At 35.2% G+C, this 22083-nt stretch overlaps 1 protein-coding gene and 1 pseudogene across 1 annotated transcript; both read right to left on the bottom strand.

The window, feature by feature from the left end:
• Positions 1-7393: 7393 nt before the first annotated feature.
• Positions 7394-7609, bottom strand: LOC124636713 (annotated as a pseudogene).
• Positions 7610-7783: 174 nt separating this feature from the next.
• LOC124636425 (4-coumarate--CoA ligase 1-like) lies at positions 7784-21799 on the bottom strand. The gene is made up of 9 exons (XM_047172513.1): positions 21625-21799; positions 21055-21267; positions 14493-14703; positions 13946-14302; positions 13369-13554; positions 12734-12852; positions 9847-10011; positions 8657-8827; positions 7784-8265 (listed from the first exon to the last, which is right to left on the bottom strand). The coding sequence occupies exons 2-9, from the start codon at positions 21256-21258 to the stop codon at positions 7975-7977; spliced, it is 1704 nt and encodes a 567-aa protein (XP_047028469.1). The 5' UTR covers positions 21259-21267; positions 21625-21799; the 3' UTR covers positions 7784-7974.
• Positions 21800-22083: the final 284 nt, after the last annotated feature.

Genomic DNA, 22083 nt, shown 5'->3' on the forward strand with positions numbered 1-22083 from the left:
CTAATAGTGAGGTTTACTACAGAATTACACTTCGCGTCCAGTTCAGCCAAACAGGTTTGGTTTCTCCAAAGAATCTCAGGCATTGCCCTTAGAAAGTGTCCAGATAATGTTCACTCACTTAAGATTTTACGTTGTAGTTGGTTTATTTGTGAATGAACGAAACTATTCAAAATTAAAACCACTAAAACGCAGTAAATAATATTAAGTAACCTAACACCTAAGTATCTTATGCTATATAATATGCTATCTTAAATAAGGATGTAGCAAGCCACTATATAACGATAGGTTTCACCAATGCATTCAAACTTTTTGCAGTTGTCCGATCATCGTTCTTAGTTTCTGACATAGACATAATATTAGTAAACAGGACTGCGCATATAAACCCAAAAAACGAGCCGAGTGAAACAGTTAGTACGGAGGCTGTCTGCCCCTTTCTAATAGGGTGACTATGAGATTAAGCTATGTGAGACAAATCCGAATTTGCTAAGATTATTAAACACAGATTAGTATTGAAGTTTTAACTTACGCAGTTTGTGACCTTAAGATACTAATAAAGGCTTTTAATAATTAGCGGAAATTAGCAGTATAAAAGCAGGAAGATTCGAAGTGCAAACTGTTTTTTTTGTATTTCTACTTCATATATAGACTGCTGAGCCATTTATGTCGCCTTTCTTCATTTTTTGGGAAGCTATAACAATAGTACAACAGTTTTAAAATCCATCACCCATATTTTGACTCGTTACAAGAATTCATGGGCACCCTAGTTGTTTGGTTTACGAAAATGTTATTATTAGCTAACCTGTGGAACGATATATTGCAACCACCATAGGATTTACTTTTGCAAGTAGAAACGCAACACTTTTTCACCATTTTAATAGTTTAAATTGATTTAATACAAAAAAATATAAACAAAATTTTAAATGCTGATTACGCGCCAAGAATGTTCAGGGTTACCGCTAGAAAATAAAAAAAAGCAAAATAAAAATTTATGTTGTTTATGTTTTAATAATAAATACGAATAAATTAATGCGATTGTTATTAATTTGTTGACTTACAATTGTTAAAATGAGATAAAAATATAAGTGATTCAATTGTTTTTGGGAAGACAAAACTTTTGATCACAACATTTTTTTTTATGCTGGCAAGGTGTTAGAAAGAGACAAACAGCCTCCGTTCGAACTATCCCTCTTGGCTCGGATTTGCCTCTGTGTATTATGCAACCAATTTAGTACCTTATTGCGTTAGGATAGAGTTCATTTTCGTAAATATATATTTTGAGCGTGCGCAATCTTGTTTAGTAATATTATATCTATGGTTTCTGATCACGACAAAAACACACCCATTTGTCTATGACACACCCACCACAGAGAATGTACTAGACTATCCGTTATTAAAACAAGCCGGATGAAAATAGTTCGTGAAAGCTCAAAGTTCAATGCACGATGATAAAATAGAACATCTACTTACAAGGCCACAGTACCTATTCATAGAACATTATTTATTAAGGTATTTCTATCCCAGTATTATAAAGCTGAAGAGTTTATTATCTTGACGACTTACTCTCAGGAACTAAAGGTCCGATTAAAAACAAAACTGTCAGTGTTAAATAGTGCATTAATTGAAGATGGGTAAAGGATTATCCGGATGCGCAAAGCAGTTCCTCCCACGGGACGCGTGTGAAACCGCTGGTGGAAGTTAGTGTTATTATAAGGTTTGAACTTAGAAATTTTATTCTGCGCCCAAAACTACAATGCAGTAAGGTTAATACATTTTCAAGGTAACAAAACAGTAATGAACACTAACAAAGTTAATGTTTGTGTAATGTTTTTATTTTCAAGACTGATTTTCATCAGTTCATTCGTCTATCAAATAATAATTTGGTCGGTAAAATCAATAAAATTGTTCCCTTCCCTTCAAGTAGGTATGTGTGTGTATAATGCTACTTACAGCTTAATTTTGAAGGAGAGTTTCCACTTGATAAAATATTAATAATTTAGTATACCTACTTAAGTATTACCTATATTTAAAAGAAAAACACCTTATTAAAATTACAACATTACAAAACAGATTGTAGTACTTACAAAAAATATAAAAGAAGTTTTGTCGACAAAAATCTCGTCGTGCCCGTCTGTATACAAACGTGGGCCGATGACGTAGTTGATGCGGAGACCAAGGTCAACTGGATGACGGCAACCAGTTTACCAATGGGTGTGTCTATATTAACTATATCTACCGTATGAGTACCTACACCTGAAATTACAGAATATTACTAAACTCTTCGAAGTACTAATATTATCATAATGTTATGTAGTTAGGCTCAAAAATGTATTTGTTTGCTTGAACGCGGTAATTTAAGGTCCGATTTGAAAAATATTTGAGTGGGAAACCTACGCTATTCCCGAGTAACATAATTATAAGACCATTTGGATCCGATTTGAAAAATGATGTAAGTGTTTGCTACCCATCGAGGAATATCCATTCTTATTAACATATTTTTTCATTATGAAAAACTAGCTTCCGCCAGCGGCTTCGCCCGCGTGGTGTGTTGATAAAAAGTTGCCTATGTGTTAATCCAGGGTATCACCTATCTACATACCAAATTTCAACCAAATCGGTCCAGCCGTTTTTGCGTGATTGAATAACAAACATACATCCATACATTCTCACAAACTTTTACATTTATAATATAAGTATGATAAAAAATTAAGACTAAAGTAAACTACGTACGTACGTACTAGACGTAAACTTTTTAATTAACAAAATTATAGAGGTATACTTCTAAAGGTTAAAATATGCATAATTATGATTACTTACTAATTTATTTCTTTATTAGTTTACATGTTTACATAAATGTGTTTAAGTACAATTTATGAATAAAACCAAAACAAACCATTAAATAAATTTTATTTTTTTATATCTAAAAAAGTTATTAACAAATTATAACGTATAATATAACAACATTTGATTTTTATAAAAGCTTTAGATATGTGTAAGTAGGTATAAACTAGGTAAACATTTGAAACAGTAGAAATGCTTATTGTCCAAGTGAAATAAGGTCATAACATGATTATAGAAAATCTACTTATACCTACATATAAAAATTGTATATTAAACATATATTAACATGATTAAAGCGGAATTTCATTCCAACATAATTTCAATACAATAGCAGGCAGCATTTTCATTTCGGTAAAACAGTTTTGTTTTATTTTATTATTCCTATAGGTATAAAAATACGTATACAGTACGTATAAAGGTTGATATGGTAAAAACAGTATATAGTTTTAATATCAGTAGGTAAATAACAAAATCACAGACATAATTTGCTTGGCAAGTATTGTCTCTGACAGTTAACTAATTTAAGTAAATCTGAGCACAATTTCAAATATTATTTTTGACTCTTAATTTTACTATACAAATATTATTCCTTTACCGAATACGGCTTTTAAACTTTAAAAACTTTTTGTTAAATTAACAAAGGACGATGGGCGTTTTGGTACCCTGTCCAACAGTGTTGATTCTAGTACCATTGCGTAGGTCTTGGTAAGGCAAAAAATGTTTACTATGACGACTAGTCCCAAATCCTTGTCCATTTCGCGTGACATCGACTAATAGAATGTGTAATGTTCATAAATCATCAACGTAGATGTAGTTCTTAAATCCAACTGTATTGAATAAAAACTGGTAAAGTAACAAAAAAACAGGAATTTGGCCTTCTTAGAATGTTTGCCTACCGACTTCTTTAAAAAAAGACTGTGCAAACCTTTGCAGTTCACGCAGAACTAGCTTATGTATTTGATAAAAGTCTTTCAGTATTTACAATCAATTAAGGTTGTTAAGTCAGGAGACGATGTTAACATAGTACATATTACGACTTAATCTTGCTCCCCAAGAGGTGCTGAGGTAATGATGAATTTATTCTTCAAAACCGGCCAAGTGCGAGTCGGACTCGTGCACGAAGGGTTCCGTAAATTACAGTTAAATCAACCTATCTCAAAAACTATAAGAGATACTTTGATCAAACCAAAAATCGTTGAAAGAGTTAATTAGCATGCATCACCTCTATTTTTTTTAGAATTTTATACCCCGTAGTTATAAAAATAGAGGGGGGGGGACATACTTTTTACGACTTTGAGAGCTGATATCTCAAAAACCGTTCACTTTAAGAAAAATGTTTTTTAGAAAACTTTATATCATTTTAAAAGACCTTTCCATTGATACCCCACACGGGTATGTACATCGAAAAAAAAAATTTCATCCCTCAGTTACATGTATGGGGGGCCCCACCCCCAATTCTTTTTTTTACTATTTAGTGTCATATTTTTGTAGCGGTTCATACAACACATATTCCCATCAAATTTCATCACTGTAGTACTTATAGTTTCCGAGTAAATCGGCTGTGACAGACGGACAGACGGACAGACGGACAGACGGACATGACGAAACTATAAGGGTTCCGTTTTTGCCATTTTGGCTACGGAACCCTAAAAAAGATGAATAGAAATGTTTTGAACTTTTGTCAAATCAGATGACGATTGTGTTTCCGTAGTATGACTCCATAGACTATTACAACCTTTAGATTATAATAGAGTGTATCTCAAACAATGTAAGAAGTCTATTAACTGAGTTTAAAATTATTACACTGACGACATATTCCTCTTCATGAATTTGCATATATGGATGACATACTTGTTTATATGTAGATTCAATTTTTATCGTTACTCGGATCGGACAGCTAATTGAGGCAAGCCCCATAGTTTTTAGGGTTCCGTAGCCAAAATGGCAAAAACGGAACCCTTATAGTTTCGTCATGTCCGTCTGTCCGTCTGTCCGTCTGTCCGTCTGTCACAGCCGATTTACTCGGAAACTATAAGTACTACAGTGATGAAATTTGATGGGAATATGTGTTGTATGAACCGCTACAAAAATATGACACTAAATAGTAAAAAAAAGAATTGGGGGTGGGGCCCCCCATACATGTAACTGAGGGATGAAAATTTTTTTTTCGATGTACATACCCGTGTGGGGTATCAATGGAAAGGTCTTTTAAAATGATATAAAGTTTTCTAAAAAACATTTTTCTTAAAGTGAACGGTTTTTGAGATATCAGCTCTCAAAGTCGTAAAAAGTATGTCCCCCCTCTCTATTTTTATAACTACGGGGTATAAAATTCTAAAAAAAATAGAGGTGATGCATGCTAATTAACTCTTTCAACGATGTTTGGTTTGATCAAAGTATCTCTTATAGTTTTTGAGATAGGTTGATTTAACTGTAATTTACGGAACCCTTCGTGCACGAGTCCGACTCGCACTTGGCCGGTTTTTTATTATTCTTCACGTAAATACCTTTCTAATGATATATCATACGTTACTGTTGGAGCGGGTACCAAATCTCATACAAAGTGCCCATTGTCCTTTTAATTATTTTATATATAAAAAAAAAACTACAGACTAGTTGTTTATTGCAGGCTACCACATTGGAAAGGCACTTTTCTTTAAAATGCTCAAAAATATGTAATAATTATAAAAACAAAATATCCTTAAACTTTATTGTCTTATGATTTATTCTTAATCCTAAATTCTAAGGATAAAACAAAGTTATTCTCTGGTATAAGGCCGTTTCACCATAATAAACTAGGGAAAACTTTGTTGTATAATGTTGGTAGAATATATTTTTTAGGCAATGGCTATATTTTTGTTACGGACAGGAATTCATTGATTTGCTGGAAAGACTTTAATTCTCACGCTGTCTCAACAAATTAACTCATAATGAGTATTTCCTGTAATGAGGAAGAGATTTGTATTTATGTGGGCCGATCCCGGCGGCACTGCAATGCCGGGCCGACCCGTGACGGGAGTGGAGCGAGCCCCGAACATCCCATCAGAGTGCTTAGTGCGAGTTTTCGTGAATTTTTTTACGGACTCACGTGAGAGCGCGTATACTAAGATTTGTATGCAGTGTTGCCAACTTAGTGGATTTTCCACTAATACTGGTGGTTTAAGTCCCCTATTTAGTGGCGAAATGTTGAAAGTACTGCGGGTCAAGTAGCGAAATGTAAGTTTTGTGGTACAACTTTAAGGAGTTACTATGGAGATTTGAAGTCTCACGGAATGTCAAAAAAGCATCTACAAAACAAAAAGGTGAACGACTACTATATAATTATATTAAGTACTCATTCATTGGTCAAATGCGTAACTAAACAATTTGTGAAACTACTACGCCGATTATAATTTGTGAAGGATTCGGATCGGGTCGGATGAATTGCTAAACAGATGTAATGCTTTGTCTGTTTTAATTTTCTATCGTTGCCGAGTTACATCTTTGGATGATTAAATTGTTTTAGGTTACAATAAAATATAAACAATATTTTTTTAGTGGTGAATTTGGTGATTTTAAGTGTGGGATAAATTTTTGTTAGTGGTTTTCTGGTGGTTTTAAAAGTTGACTCTGGTGGTAAGCTTCTACAACTGTTGGCAACACTGTTTGTATGGAACAAAAACAGGTTCCAATTTTTGACACTAGGTGGAGCTGTTTTTGTTCCATACAAATCTTAGTATACGCGCTCTCATGTGAGTCCGTAAAAAAATTCACGAAAACTCGCACTAAGCACTCAGTTTACAAAAATCAGTTTAATATACTGAGTGCTTAGTGCGAGTTTTCGTGAATTTTTTTACGGACTCACATGAGAGCGCGTATACTAAGATTTGTATGGAACAAAAACAGCTCCACCTAGTGTCAAAAATTGGAACCTGTTTTTGTTCCATACAAACAGTGTTGCCAACAGTTGTAGAAGCTTACCACCAGAGTCAACTTTTAAAACCACCAGAAAACCACTAACAAAAATTTATCCCACACTTAAAATCACCAAATTCACCACTAAAAAAATATTGTTTATATTATCCCACACTTAAAATCACCAAATTCACCACTAAAAAAATATTGTTTATATTTTATTGTAACCTAAAACAATTTAATCATCCAAAGATGTAACTCGGCAACGATAGAAAATTAAAACAGACAAAGCATTACATCTGTTTAGCAATTCATCCGACCCGATCCGAATCCTTCACAAATTATAATCGGCGTAGTAGTTTCACAAATTGTTTAGTTACGCATTTGACCAATGAATGAGTACTTAATATAATTATATAGTAGTCGTTCACCTTTTTGTTTTGTAGATGCTTTTTTGACATTCCGTGAGACTTCAAATCTCCATAGTAACTCCTTAAAGTTGTACAGTCAACTTCAGGTCAGTGGTAACAGTTTTATAGGAAAATCGTACTTATTACTATTGAGTTAAGGTGCATGACAGTTACCACTGATATGCAGTCTACTGTACCACAAAACTTACATTTCGCTACTTGACCCGCAGTACTTTCAACATTTCGCCACTAAATAGGGGACTTAAACCACCAGTATTAGTGGAAAATCCACTAAGTTGGCAACACTGCATACAAATCTTAGTATACGCGCTCTCATGTGAGTCCGTAAAAAAATTCACGAAAACTCGCACTAAGCACTCTGGTCCCTCAGTGAGGGAACTTTCAGATATTAAGCTGAAAAGAACAGATACTACACTTTGATCTTAGCCAAAAGGCCGAGAAGCGATACCGAATTAAAGTGACGGGCGAGGGTCGTTCAATCGCGGAGAATCTTAACACCGCGATACAGAAATGAGCGTCAAATGAACAGCGCCATCTATCGAAGCGCCGAGAAACTATAAACATTGTGGTGGTACGGTGTAGGTATATTATACGGTGAAAATACTGCAATGTATTTTTTGGTCATTTACTGATTGCATACTTATATATTATTGTAAAATTACGTATGAAAAGTTTAGAAACAATACCTTAAACCAAGAGACAACTCACACAGGCCAATAAAAAAGTTTTGTACAAAGTCTAAATGCAAAAAAAATACCAAAAATCCATACTTGCATTTCACCCAACCATTCGTACCGTCTTAAAATAAATGCTAACAGTATTTTTCCTTTAGCTGTTTCCTTAAAATCTTACCAGCTGCGTTTTTAGGAATTTCTGGTACAAATTGGACTTCTTTGATTTTCTTGAAGGCTGTAACTTTGGTGTTAACGTAATCTAAAATTTCCTCTGGTTTCAATTCTTGGCCGGCTTGTGTCACTATAAATGCTTTGGGAACTTCTCCTGATATTGGATCAGGAATACCAAGGACGGCGCAATCAAGTACTTTGGGGTTCGTTCTTAGAACCATTTCTAATTCTGCTGGAGGTACTTGAAAGCCTTTAACCTGAAATAAGTTTATTAAAAATATTTTTATACAAGAAATTGGATTTCTGTGAATATGGAGTTGTCTTGAATGCTAGAAGCAAGACAGCTTAGATTTAGGACAAACAGTTCGATAAATTCATCCAAAAGAAAAATATGAACATCTATTACGCATGAAGACTAATTTAGTATTATTAAACGACTTAATTGCACACTTTGTTGGAAGTATATTAGAACAACTCGGATTGCCGTCCCATCGGGCTATGTAAGTGAAGGAATAAGGTGTGCGTGCACCTGTGTCTGCGCAAATGCTTGTGTACTATAATATGTCCTGCGTAAGCCGGCTGATCTCCTTATTGTATGAGAATAACCATTATGATTTATTTTCAAGCTAATAAAGTTTTCCAATTTACCTTTATAAGTTCCTTTAGTCTGTCAGTAACATATAGATACTTGTTCTCATCATATCGTCCAATATCACCAGTTTTGTACCATCCGTCTTGAGTCAGAACCTCTTTAGTCGCCTCCTCGTTTTCATAGTAACTTGACATCACGTTGGGGCCTCGGAACCAGATCTCGCCTTCCTGTAAATATTATGTTTTGACGTGACAACGTCTTATAAATCGACGGAGCCGGCTGCACGCACGAAAAAACATGACTCATGCGGCGTTACCTCGCTCTGAGGCGTTCCGTTTAAGGCTAAAAGTGCAAGCGAGAGCACGCAACGAGAGACAAAGAGGCACGATCGGCCTCCGCTTTAGGCAGCGTTCGACATCTGACGATCAATTTCTTATGACGTTGTCACGTTCGACTATCGTCAGTAAAACGACTTTACAGACAACCGTTTTTTTTATAAGAATATTGGTTTATGTTACTAGGTTAATTCGGAATAGTACTAGATTATAATATGAGACCTGGCTTCTTAGCATGGTTTTGTTGGTTTTAGAGATAAAAGTGGTGGTTTTATCATGGCTAAGTAGCAAGCGAACAGGTTAGTTGATCACAAGGTTAAGCAACGCTACGCGCTGTCGGTCCTTGGATGGGGGTCCAATCTTTGACAGATTGGTTTTGATCTAACAAGGAACCTGAACGCCTCGTTAGTTCTAGTAACTTATCACACCTATCGCACGTTGACTTACAAGAAGGCGCCTGACTTGTTTCAACATGTTAGAAAAAGGCAAGGCAGATAAGATTAATAATTACTACGTCAAATATCGTTACAGCCTTTTTATCGTCCCACTGCTGGGTACAGATAGGGCTGCCATCTCGAATTTCGCCAAACCCGGACAAACATTAAAAAAATCCGGACATTTCGCGTAAATCGCATTTTTTCCTGAACGAGTACTATTTTTTTAAACAAAATAATACCTAATTTGTAATCCATTTACTATTAATATATACTTAAATTCAATGAGGTGCTTCCTTACATGAAAAGTGTCCGAGTTTTCCCCGGATACTTCTTGAAACCCCGCCCGGACGGCCCCCGGACGGCCTCCAAACGAGGACTAATCCGGGACGGATGGCAGCCCTAGGTACAGGCCTACTCTTCATGGAGAAGGATTGAGCGTTAACAAATATGTATAGATAAGTAATAATTGCTTACCTGTCCAGGTCCCAAAGCCTCTTGCGTATTAACATCAGCGATCTTCACCTCACTGCTAGCGAACACAAAGCCAACAGATGCATGGTTCGAATCGACGTTCCTCGCCACGGAGATACCACCATTGGTCTCCGTCAACCCATAGCCTTGACGGAACATTATGTTTTTCTGAAAATTTTAAAGTTTTCTGTGAATATTTTAAGTTAATTAGTAGTACAGGAATTAAAAAGAAAGAAGACATTTTTGAGATTTTTTTTTTTTATAATTAGTAAAATAAAGATTAATTATTGTAGCCGTGAATATAATGTCTAAGGTGACTTTTCTTGGTTGTTATTTTAACTACTTCGGGATAATGGTGCATGTGCTTGGCCTGTTGTATAAAAATCTTGTATGAACATTAATGTTTTATTTTTATTTATAAGATACTCGTTATTTCAACTTATTGAAGAGACATGCTTTGAAATAGGTAAACATTTTAGTCCATGTATATTACCAAAGTCTAAATCTATTTATATCAAAGTTTCTATTTCTACACTCAACAAACAATGACAAAATAAAACTACAACTACAAGTCCAGAGTCCGATCGGACCGACATCATCTCAAAACAAAAAAAAATTGTTGTGAAAAATAATATAACTCGAACAAGGAACCTTTGTATTCAAGTTCAAAGATAAAGTAAGACCTCTTTACAGTTCCAGAGGTCAATAACAAAAGATACCGATATATTATCGGATGCTAAACTCCACTACGAAGGTGTTATCAGACAAAAGTTGAAATGTACTTAGCTATCAGACAATAGTATATTTATCTTTTGATAACAGGTGCACAAGGTGTGCTGTAGAAGGTACAATGTGCGTATAATCGGTTAGTAATTTGTTAGATTATTTTATTTATGGGAAATGGTGTTTGTTTATTGATACCTCTTCAGGTTTTTGCACTAAAATATATGAGTTTGACATTTCTTGTAAAGTCAAAATTCTAGCTCTAAGAAGCAAAACTTTCTTAATATAAAGCTCTACTATTTGTGACATTCCTTAGAAAACAATAATAAGTGTAAGTATAGGCACTAAGCCGTTGCATAACGTTATGTAAGCGACTGTAGTAAAATAACCTTTCATTGCTTTCTTCAAAAGGACTTTAGTGTCTCAAGTAGGTGCTTAAATATTTTAAAAGATAATTTATTATGTCTACGATAAGTAATTATGTAAGTACTTTAATATAGATAGATAGAATATTCTTTATTGTACACCAAAACAAACATAGAGAAGGACATTACAAAAAAAATACCTGTGAGTACAATAGACGGTCTTATCGCTCAAAAGCAATCTCTTACAGACAACCTTTGGATGGAGTCGATTTTAAATAGATATATTACGGGTAGTAGGCGTACAAATAATGATTAAAAAGGTATATATACAAGTATAAGCAAATAAACAATACATACACATATATAAGGAAAGTTGGATGGGAGAAAAAAATATAAATATAAAGAAAGTAGAGAGAGTGTTAAAGTTTCATATAATAGCTCTTCACCATACTCTTGAAAACAGCAAGAGACTGTGTGTGCCTGATAGATACAGGCAGTGCATTCCACAAACGAGTTGCTTGGACAACAAATGACTTGTCATAAAAAGTCGAGGAATGCACCGGCATCTTCAGTTTTAAGTTCTCTGATGACCTTAGAGACCGCGAATGCGTGTCACATACAAACTCAAAACGATCTTTAAGATAAGAAGAGGTCGTAGGGTGGAAGAGAATACAGTACAGTAAAGAAAGGATATGAGCATTCCGACGAAGTCGTATGGGAAGCCACTTGAGTTTAGTGCGAAATTCTGATACATGATCATATTTGCGCAAACCAAATATGAATCTTATACAAACATTTTGAAGTCGCTCAAGTTTATCTAGTTGGTCCACTCTGAGGTCGAGATAGCTGGCATCGGCATAGTCAAGGATAGGAAGTAAAAGAGATTGTGCAAGCGCAATTTTCGTGTAACGTAAATTAATCTATAGGTACGATTACATCTTTTAGGTATTTGTAAAAGTACTCAGGAATGTTGTAGGTAGGCTAGTAACCCAAGAAAAAGGTCATAGAATCTTTGAAATCTTCTCATCATCATCATCAACATTTTTAATGTCCCACTGCTGGGTACAGGCCTCCTTTGCTACGCTTGCTTATAGAAAAATGTATATAGGATCAAAATATTTATAAGTCTCATCTTATTCCAACATTGTACTAAAATAGAATCACAACTACATTTCGCATAATATGATACCTATTAATCAGTACTTAGGATACACGCTGAATGAGAAGTAGGTCAACTATGATAAAGTATGCTCTATTCAACGCTGTGACGTCATCAAATCTGAGCTCATAATAGACAATAGGATAACAAGAACTATACTAATAAGTTCCCATTCGAACTATTCGCACATAAGTTATTTGAGTGTTAAATTGGTATGCTGTCACGGTTGAATGAACTTTTCACTTGCGTCGGTAGATAGCTATTTATATCTAGAATGATTTGTATGTGCTAAATGATATTATGAACATGTTTACTGTTGCTAGGAACAGAAAACTAGTTTCAAATTGAATTTTAGACAGATTTTTATGATTTTAGCAGGCCATATCAAATTATGCTGTGATGCTGTTTTACGAAGCTCTAATGGTGACCAGGTTTCTGATAAAGATTAAGATATTATACATTGGAACATTAGCTCACACAATGAACAGACGGTGAATTTTAGTTAGTAAGTCTATCACTACCTTCACCCTTGGAGGGAGGGGCAATTTGACCTACCAACAAAAAACTCTTGTATTTGAACAAAGGACCATCGTTGGTTCGTCTTCAAAAGCCGCAAAAGACCGGGTATATGAACAAAACTTACATTCTTAGCAATAACAGCTTCGGCGTCTTGTTTAGAGATTGGTGCAGCTCCGCTCACGATGCCGTAGACAGACTCCAAATGCTTAGGCGTGACGGCTGGATGCTTACCCAGGAATACCACTGGAATAATAATAGTACTTTTTAGAGAGGTCTCAAATGTCAAGGATATTCATGAATTTGAACGCAATCTTTCAAAATAGTCTGGTTATGTTAACATTGGATTGCTGAACAGGAGCCCAAATTGTTTTTAAGTACAAAGTTTAGTTAAGAGATAATTATCAGTTGCCAGAGTCTAAATTCTTTGATAAGGAACTTTTATGATAATAGGTATGTGCTAACGAAGATATTCGCATTGATTCTGATTGTCAAAATGTATACCAGGCATGACTGGGAAATAATTAGAAATCCTATCGAAGAAAAAATACATTTCCATTTCATATCATAATCTGATTTTAATTTGCTATAAAGCAGATAAGAACTGCTTTTTTCTGCGCTGTAAACAACTTGGTATTGTTTGGGGTCGGTGCGATATCACACAACAGCAAACTAACATCGACTTCACCTTTTCCTAAAGCTTCAAGCTTTCACTTTACACTTTCTCAATACAACATGAGGGCACTAATTTTAAAATCTTACCCATAGGTGGCACCAAGAACAAGACTTCAGCTTTATGTTGAACCAACGTCTGAAGAAATAGTTCAGGTTTGAAGTAAGGCATGGTAACCAGCTTAACGCCCAACGCCATTTGATTCATCATCAGAGCGTTAAACCCGAATATGTGGAAGAAGGGTAATATTGCTGGCAACACTGCTTGGTTTGTTGCTGGAAGTAAAAAAAAAGAATTTGGGATTACTTACAACATAAAGGTAAGAGATTAGGTTCTAACATACCAAAATATGTAAGACTGAAAGGATACTTGGTCCATACATTTAAAGGCCAAACAAAGTTTTAGAAAGGCTTCCAAACGGGGTGGATTTTAATTTGTATCAATGAAAAAAGCCTTGGCGGGGTGGAGTCATTTGAAACAGCGATAGAGTAAATTAGATTATATGATCAAATAGTAGTAGTATAAGTTAATTAGATAATATCATGAGTAAAATGCAAGAAATAAAGTACCTACAATGTTTATTTATTTATATCAATTAATGTAATGTCATTATAAGGCAATGTAAATGTAATGTAGATGATAATGTAGATGTAATGTAAATCTTACATGTAGTTTCTTTAATAGCGACGATTTCAGGGTCAATAATCTGCTGGTTCATGGCAACAACACTTGAGTGTGTGAGCACCACAGCTTTAGGGAACCCTGTAGTCCCGCTCGAAAATGGCAATATCGCCAAGTCCTTAGGACCTCTTTTCACCTCTTTCAAACAAGTCGTGTCTATGCTAAAATCTTGAGCAAACTCTGAGAACTTTATGGTACCTTCTGGTAGACCATCGTTATCCACTAAAATTATTGGTATGTCTACTTTCAGTTCTGTTAAAGCTTTTTTGATGTTCGCGTAAGATATTTTCGACGCGATCACAGCTTTGCATTTGATTAATTGTATTTGGCGTTTCAGTTCCTCTGAAAAGAAAGATTTATGAAAATTAAGACAGTGTAAAAAAATAAAAGACGTTTTTTGGGTTTTGGTATTTCGTTCTTTCAAATACATACTGTCGGACAAGGGCTTCTCACTCATAGCGGTAGGTTAACCTGTCTAATATAATAATCCGGTAATGAAGCTTTTTCTAACTTTGTTTATTTAATTTCTCACCTGCTGTATAAATAGGGTTCATCATACTGGCAATACATCCAGCCTGTAGTACGCCCAGAATAGTGACAGGATATTCCGGGATATTTGGCAGAACTATGGCCACCTTATCATCGTTCTGCAACTTGAGTTTTGTCCTCAAAGAGGCGGCAAACGATATGGACATCTTATGCGTTTGCGCATATGTGTATCCTAGGCCCGTTACTGCACATACCTTGAACAAGAGTTAGTTACATAAACACCAAAATATACTAACATGTACAAGTGATAAGCAGGTATGTATACAAATGTGACCTTTGCCATTTAAGCCGTAATTCGTGCGTCACTCAAAATTCGTATACTAATCATCAATATGAAAAAATGGCATTAGTAGATTCTTAATATAAATAAAGTATGTAACAGGTTTATCCTATTTTGTTGTTCACATTTATCTAGCTTAAGTTAGCTAAGAATATCTTGTGCGATTTCATAAGGATCTATTTTTTTTTTGGAATTCTTCTAAATTCTTGTTGGTTGATCCGTTTGCTATAAAAATCAGTCAGTTTATAGATAGTTCAACTCAGATTTGCGCGCGGCCCTATGTGTGCGTCGGCTTGTAAATATACAACTTTCGTTCGTGTGACAGTGACGTCGTCCGAGCATGACATGTTCTTATCGCTTTTTGTTTTGGGTACAGTCGTTTACAAAAATGTCTAGTTCTTCACGGAGAAAATGTTTAAGGAGTCAGGTAACGTTTCAAAAAATGAAACAACATTCAAAGCTTTTTATTATTACATTTTACAGTTTTTCATTATTTTCTCATACGTTTTTTCAAATTGACATTGACAGTATCTAAGAAATAAATGAGGTGAAATATCTAAGATGAATTAAATACTCCTTACATATTTTCTAGCTCGGGGTACGAGGACAATAAATAAAAGTGTGGACTAAAAATGCAAAATACATCATAGGTATGATTTTTCAAGTAGCGATTCAGAATCATTAGGTATAAATAAATAAACATTAAATTACGTAATAACTGTTTTTCTTTAAACCGCCGTAACGTACCCCTAAATAACTGTATTTGTATCCGACTGTACCTCTTCTCACGCACACAAAGTCACTGTATATGTACAAGGGTTACCCACACATAAGGCCGCGCGCAAGACTGAGTTGAACTTACTATAGCTTGTTAAGAACTGATCTGGATTCCTTGGATCTTTAGCAGGGTTGGGGAACCGACATTAGGGTTAGATAAATTCGTAAATGAAAATTGAACACAATTGGACTAAGACACTGTACAATCAAAACTACATAAAAAGACATCATAAGCAGAGAAACAAATTGAAAAAAAAAATACACACGTGGAAAATAATCTAAAAGCAGTTACGTCAACACTTATTATGCAAATGACTATACATTATTATGTTTTTCAAACGAAACTAGTTACAGACGTGTCTTGGAACTGGACTTGATTATAATTAAGGTAAACGTACCAATACTCGTCGGATTTCGGAAATCACCGACTTTGAAGCGCCACTGTGTGTTAAATATTCAATAGAAAATGAAATTTTTTGCATGACGTGATAGAGTATGTATTCGTTATTCTAAGTAACTAATGTTTTTTTAATAATTTTCATGGGTTTATGTACTTATTAAGCCAAAAGTAAAAAAAGGGCGATTTGTACCAATAGTCGTCTGATTTGTACGGATACTCGTCAAATATTCCCAGTACTCGTCAACTTTTAATGCTAATGTAAACTCTCTGCTCTTGAACATAAGGTTCAAGTTATTTACATTTTTTTTGTGCTTGAATTTGTTAAGCATACTTATGCCTTTGAAACATTAGGTAGATAGATAGAAAACCAAATCCCTATTTAGAATAGCAGGTCATAATCTGTTAGAAGAGCCGGTATTCAATAAAACAGATACCTACATAGTTGCATTTTAATTAATATTCCTATCTATCAAACGCTTGGAATCACAAAATCAGTCTATAAATAAAACATATTTCGTAATCAATCATATAACCATGCAGTCATGTGCATATGTAGCACGAGTAAATTTATTACTATTAAAATATTTAAGAAAGAGTTTACTTATACTGTCCCCCACCTCCGGCCGGCCGGAGTGAAGCATGACGGGGGATAGGTCTCCCGCCTCTTGGCTTGCCTTCATTGGCCGACCAGAGTGGAGTCTAGAGCAGGGTTAGCAGCCCTGCTCGGAGATTAGGTGCCTCGTGGTAAGTGGCGAGTGGGCCGGTGGTGCTGAACCCACTGGGAGCGCGTGATCTGCATTTAAAGTCCGCTGCGGTATCCTCACCCTTCAGCCGCTCATGTACCTGCTGCCCTCTTGTTGCGATTTAGCGACTGATTCCCGGGGGCCCAGTAAGTGAGGTGACGAGTCTCCACCTGCCATTTTTACATGTATTTAATACATTTTAATCGGCAGGTGCCATAGTTCCCGTAGTTTCCCCATTCCTAGTCCATTATATTAGCATCCCATCACAATAAAGGGCTTCAGCGTGTTGGCTTCGGCCCCACGTTCGCATTCCGAAAATCCGGAACTCTGTAGTCCCAAGGTCTGGAAGAGATATCTAATAATAATCTTAATTAGCCCCGCAGGACATCTGAGGCGGATGACGGGGAGTAGCGACCCCGCGGGGCTATATATACCGAGTACTCCAGGGAGAGTATACTGTCCCTGTCCTGCTTCACTCCGGCTGGACGGAGTGAAGCATGACGGGGGATAGGTCTTCCGCCTCTGGCTTGCCTTCATTGGCCGTCCAGAGTGGAGTCGCTAGAGTAGGGTTAGTAGCCCGGCTCGGAGGGTAGGTGCCTCGTGGTAAGTGACGATTGGGCCGGTGATGCTGGACCCGCAGGGAGTGCGTGATCTGCGTTTAAAGTCCGCCGAGGTATCCTCACCCTTCAGCCGCTCATGTATTGCCCTCTTGTTGCTATTCAATGACTGATTCCCGGGGGTCCAGTAAGTGAGCTGGCGAGCTTCCACCTTTTAACATATATTTTATACATTGTCATCGGCAGGTGCCATAGTTCCTATAGTTTCCTATATCCTAATCCACTAACATCTCAACGCAATAGCCTTGTCCTTGGGTTCATTTCTATAGTATATATATACAGGGATAATCATCGGTTTTGTGTCACCATTTCATTAAAGTTGTCTTAAAAGGGCGTTTTAAATTTTCTTGCTGCATCTGATGTTGTGGCCCTTTGATTTACAGCTTCTATGACTTTTGAAAGGCCCTCTTGCTTGTAGTTTCTTTCAGTCATGATCTGCTATTAAAATTACGATCATGCAATGACTAGGTACATACAATTTTAAATATAAAAATCTTAAGATTACTCTTTACCCATCAATATCGAATACGACAAGCAAAGAAGTGACAGAGATGGAAGCTATGTCTTAGTTTTAAAACTGATTTTAATATTGTTTGCGTCGAAACTTGTTGAATGACATAATTTTTATACAGGCGCTATTAAGGCACGTTAGGGAGACGCGGTACAATACGCGTGACGAGATGCAGTTATTTCGAACGAAAAGCGTAGTGTAAGAACAGTCAATTTGTGCTTGCCACAAATTGTAATCCAAGCGTAGTAGAAACAAAGGCTAGTGGTAGTTGTACCCAAAGCGGTAGATGTGTATCGCGTGTCCTTAATCGAATGGCGGAGGCCTACAGCGGCCAATATATACCTAAAAAAAAAACACTCGTAGAAAGTGCATACTTATAGAAAACAGGGGATTTAGCCATTAAGAAACCTATTAATTGAATCGAATAACATGACTGTGTACGTGCATCTAGAACCAGCTGAGTAAAATGAACCCCTAAGAAAAAGCTTAAAAGAAACGCAGTTTTATCAACAAATGTAGTCTAAACCTTAAATATGTTTGTTCTAGAGAGTTAACAATTTTGTAAAAGTCCCGATATTAGCTATTTATTCGCATTTTGTACTGTAAAACACAAAATATCCTCATTATGACGAGTTTAGGTGCAATTTTTGAGCATGTCCCAGTAGTCGTCATAATAATTATAAAATTGACGGGTTTTGGGTCAAATGGGAGTTCTAAAGTACCAGTAGATGTCACATTAAAAAAATATATCTTCTATGTTAAAAATATTCCAAATTGCATATTACATCGTTAGCAAATAAACTTAACTATCTAATTAAACAAAGAAACATACCACAGACCCCACTGGAGTTATGTAAATCAAAACACAAAACCACGTGCTGAGTTTCACTTTTGACAGCTGAACTTCACGAAAAAACTTTTTTGTTAGGGCACACACGTTTCGAATAACATATCTTGGACGCCATGACCGTTAAAACCCCGTATTGTCATTTCAATTGTGCAATATATTATCAACAATATGTTGACATATGAACCGGCCCATTTTAAGTTAAGTAGAAATAATAAATAAAAGTTTTTAGATTAATTGACGACTATTGGGGCATGACGACTTCACCCGCGTTTACCTTATTTAATAATTTTCAACATTGTAATAAATAATTATTTATTACAATGTTGAAATTATATAATACAAGATGGCCTGTTATCATAATAAGCCACAAAAGGCTTGTCTCTTAAGGTCACAGCTGAGTTTTATTGTTCGAAAAACTAATCCTTTCTCTGAAGTATAGTTATCGGCACGGATATTGAGCTCTCGGTGGAAGAGTGGGGATCGCTTTGCGCACTGTACAACTGTGCAATAAACCAATAAATCGCTTCTGCGCAGGTGAAGGTCAGGGCTCAATATGCCTGCCGATGATTATACAAAAGGTTCCGGAAGAATGGTCAGGAAGTCTGACCAGAGGTTTAATTTAATCTCTTCCGCTCCACTACAGAGGGAAGGGCCATATTATTTGATGATTAAATGGCTCCTAAAAGTCCCTAAGACTGAATGGTTTGTTAGGCTTTCTAGCTTTTTACTACCTATAGAAACAAGATATAGATCTTAAATGGCAGACGAGGCCAAGGGTTTAACTGTTTTTCAGCATAGATGGTTACCCATCCATTGACTGACCGCAACAGGCACAACTTATGGTAGACTAGCTTTTTCCCGCGACTTCGTTCGCATGGAATAGTGACTTCCGGCATATTTTTGGTTTGACCAATAGATGGCGCTATATGTCCGGAATAAATTTTATTTTTTATTTTTATATATATTTTTTTTGAAATAAAAACTATCCTATGTCCTTTCTCAAGTTCCAAACTATGTCTGTACCAAATTTCACACAAATCGGTTCAGTAGTTTAGGCGTGAAGACAGATAGACAGACAGACAGACAGACAGACAGACAGAGTTACTTTCACATTTATAATATTAGTTAGGATATGCAGCTGTTACTGACAATCCCTCGTTTAATAAGTAGGTACCTAAACTAACCATGATAAGTATCTAAATACATAATCCTGAGTAATCAATGGCCTAATCATGATTGATAATTGATATTAAATTAAATTAATTTTTGCATGTCATCCCCACATAGGTATTTGTGCACATGGTTAAACTTTGAACATTGCAATGGTTTTATTAAAGTATAAAAATTTTACTAGTGTTAAAACTTAACTCAATCTATTTTATTATCCTATAAAATGATTACAAGGTTCAAAAGCAATTATAATGCTTTGTGTACTTCCCTCCCACTTGTGTATTTTTCCATTTATAAAATCCATGCCGAGTATTTGAAATACAACATAGTTTTTATTGGCTGTTGAACCCTATGTAAATGGGATCATAATGAGAATTACGTTAGCAACTCTGTCATATAAACTGTAGGTATAAATTGCTTTTTAATTTGTGAACTCATTAATATTGAAAAATGTGAGTAATGATAGTTCCTTTAAAGTAGTTTGATAGGAATGTACATAGGTATTTTATGTACTGCCCTGAAGTTTATTTCTCTCTCTTACAAATTACATCCACATTAGCACTGAATTTTTCTACACAGCAATATTTTCATTACTATATTTTTTTCTATTTCTTTTATAATGGGCTAAAACAGGTTAATGTATGAACCTGAAGAAAGATAAAATAGTTATCTAATATTTATTTATTAGTACCTAATCTTATCATAATGATCTAGTTATATCTGCATAGGAATTAGTTACAACTGTACAAACGTTGATAGTGGGGATAAAACTGAGTACAAAACTGGATATTCATTGTTCTTATTTTATTTGCTTCTATTAACCCATTGTATTTCATAGCGCAGATATACACAAGACATAATTGATTTTCTATTGTTCTAGGTATAATAAGAGATATACAAGCAGTGAATAGGCAGTATATCCTTTTAAATAAAATTACTTTTTAGTCCAACACTTTATAAGTATTTGTGTTTGTGTTTTTTAGGACATCAGTCATTTCAAATACCTATACTTTTTCTGAATTATTTTTTTCTAACACACATTTATGTAAATGATTTATGCATATCAACAAAATTTATTTACTTGGACCATTCAGTAAGTAGCTTACATGTTTCCGTGCATACCATTTTTTTCAGTAAACTGTAGAAGTATTTCTTTATGATAAAGATACAAATATAAGGGTCATAAAGATAACTTACCGTAGCGGTTTTATCAGGCCACCTGTCCAAATTGTGCCATACAAAGTCATTTACTGTACTACTGGTTGCAGGAAGATCTTTATACACAGACGTCAGAATATTTTTCTCTGGAGCTGAACTGTTTTGTCTGACAGCGGCAAATGACAATCCATTTTTCTGTTTGTTTAAAACTTTTAGCACTTTACTTCTCACTGCACTTGCCATTTTTTCTGACTGAAAAAAGATAAAATTAAATTAAAGACACTTAAAAAAATTAACAATAATAAAATTTGTAAAAACAGAGAAGTGATTATACACAAAGTTTGTTGCTATACAATTCCATGTAGGTACTAGTAAACAATTAACATTTATTTAAATAATCTGCGCACCTAGCTTTAATTAATTCAGAAACACTTTATTCATAAAATAATAGTATCTTGATATCATAACATTCTACGAAATTTTAATTCAACTTTGCTACAAAAATTTTATAAACAACAGTCCAAAAAAAACTATAAACTAAAATTCTATTTATAAATGCCAATTTTAATATAAACTAAGTAATAAAAATATTTACAACATAACACCTACGGTTTCACACGACTATCCGTTTCCTCGCCGAACACGGTTCTGAGGTAACTCCCAGTAGTCGGTTAAATAATACACGAATATAAGTCACAACAACACATCCGCCGATCTATTGTTAAATTCGATAATAGCAAACTTAGTTTACTAGCAAATCTTTGTGTCCTTGGACTTTGAAACAACGCATAACAAGCGACTAGACACCGACGAGCTTTCACTTTGTTTTCAAAGATTGATGAAGCGAACAAATTTAATATACGTAAACATTAAAAATTGTGGCGCTAGTGTCTATGTGGCGTGCACGAGAGTGAAAGAGAGATCGTATTAGTTCACGTAAAATCCGCCGGCCTTCTCAAATTACCATTGGAATGCGATAAACAGCTGTTTACGTTTCGTTCTACGCAAGATTCTAATATGATAGATGTCAAATACTACTTTTTTGTAGAGTAACTAATTAAATTGGTC

This window comes from Helicoverpa zea, chromosome 14 (assembly GCF_022581195.2).
Source record: "Helicoverpa zea isolate HzStark_Cry1AcR chromosome 14, ilHelZeax1.1, whole genome shotgun sequence".
Classification (NCBI taxonomy): Eukaryota; Metazoa; Arthropoda; class Insecta; order Lepidoptera; family Noctuidae; genus Helicoverpa; species Helicoverpa zea.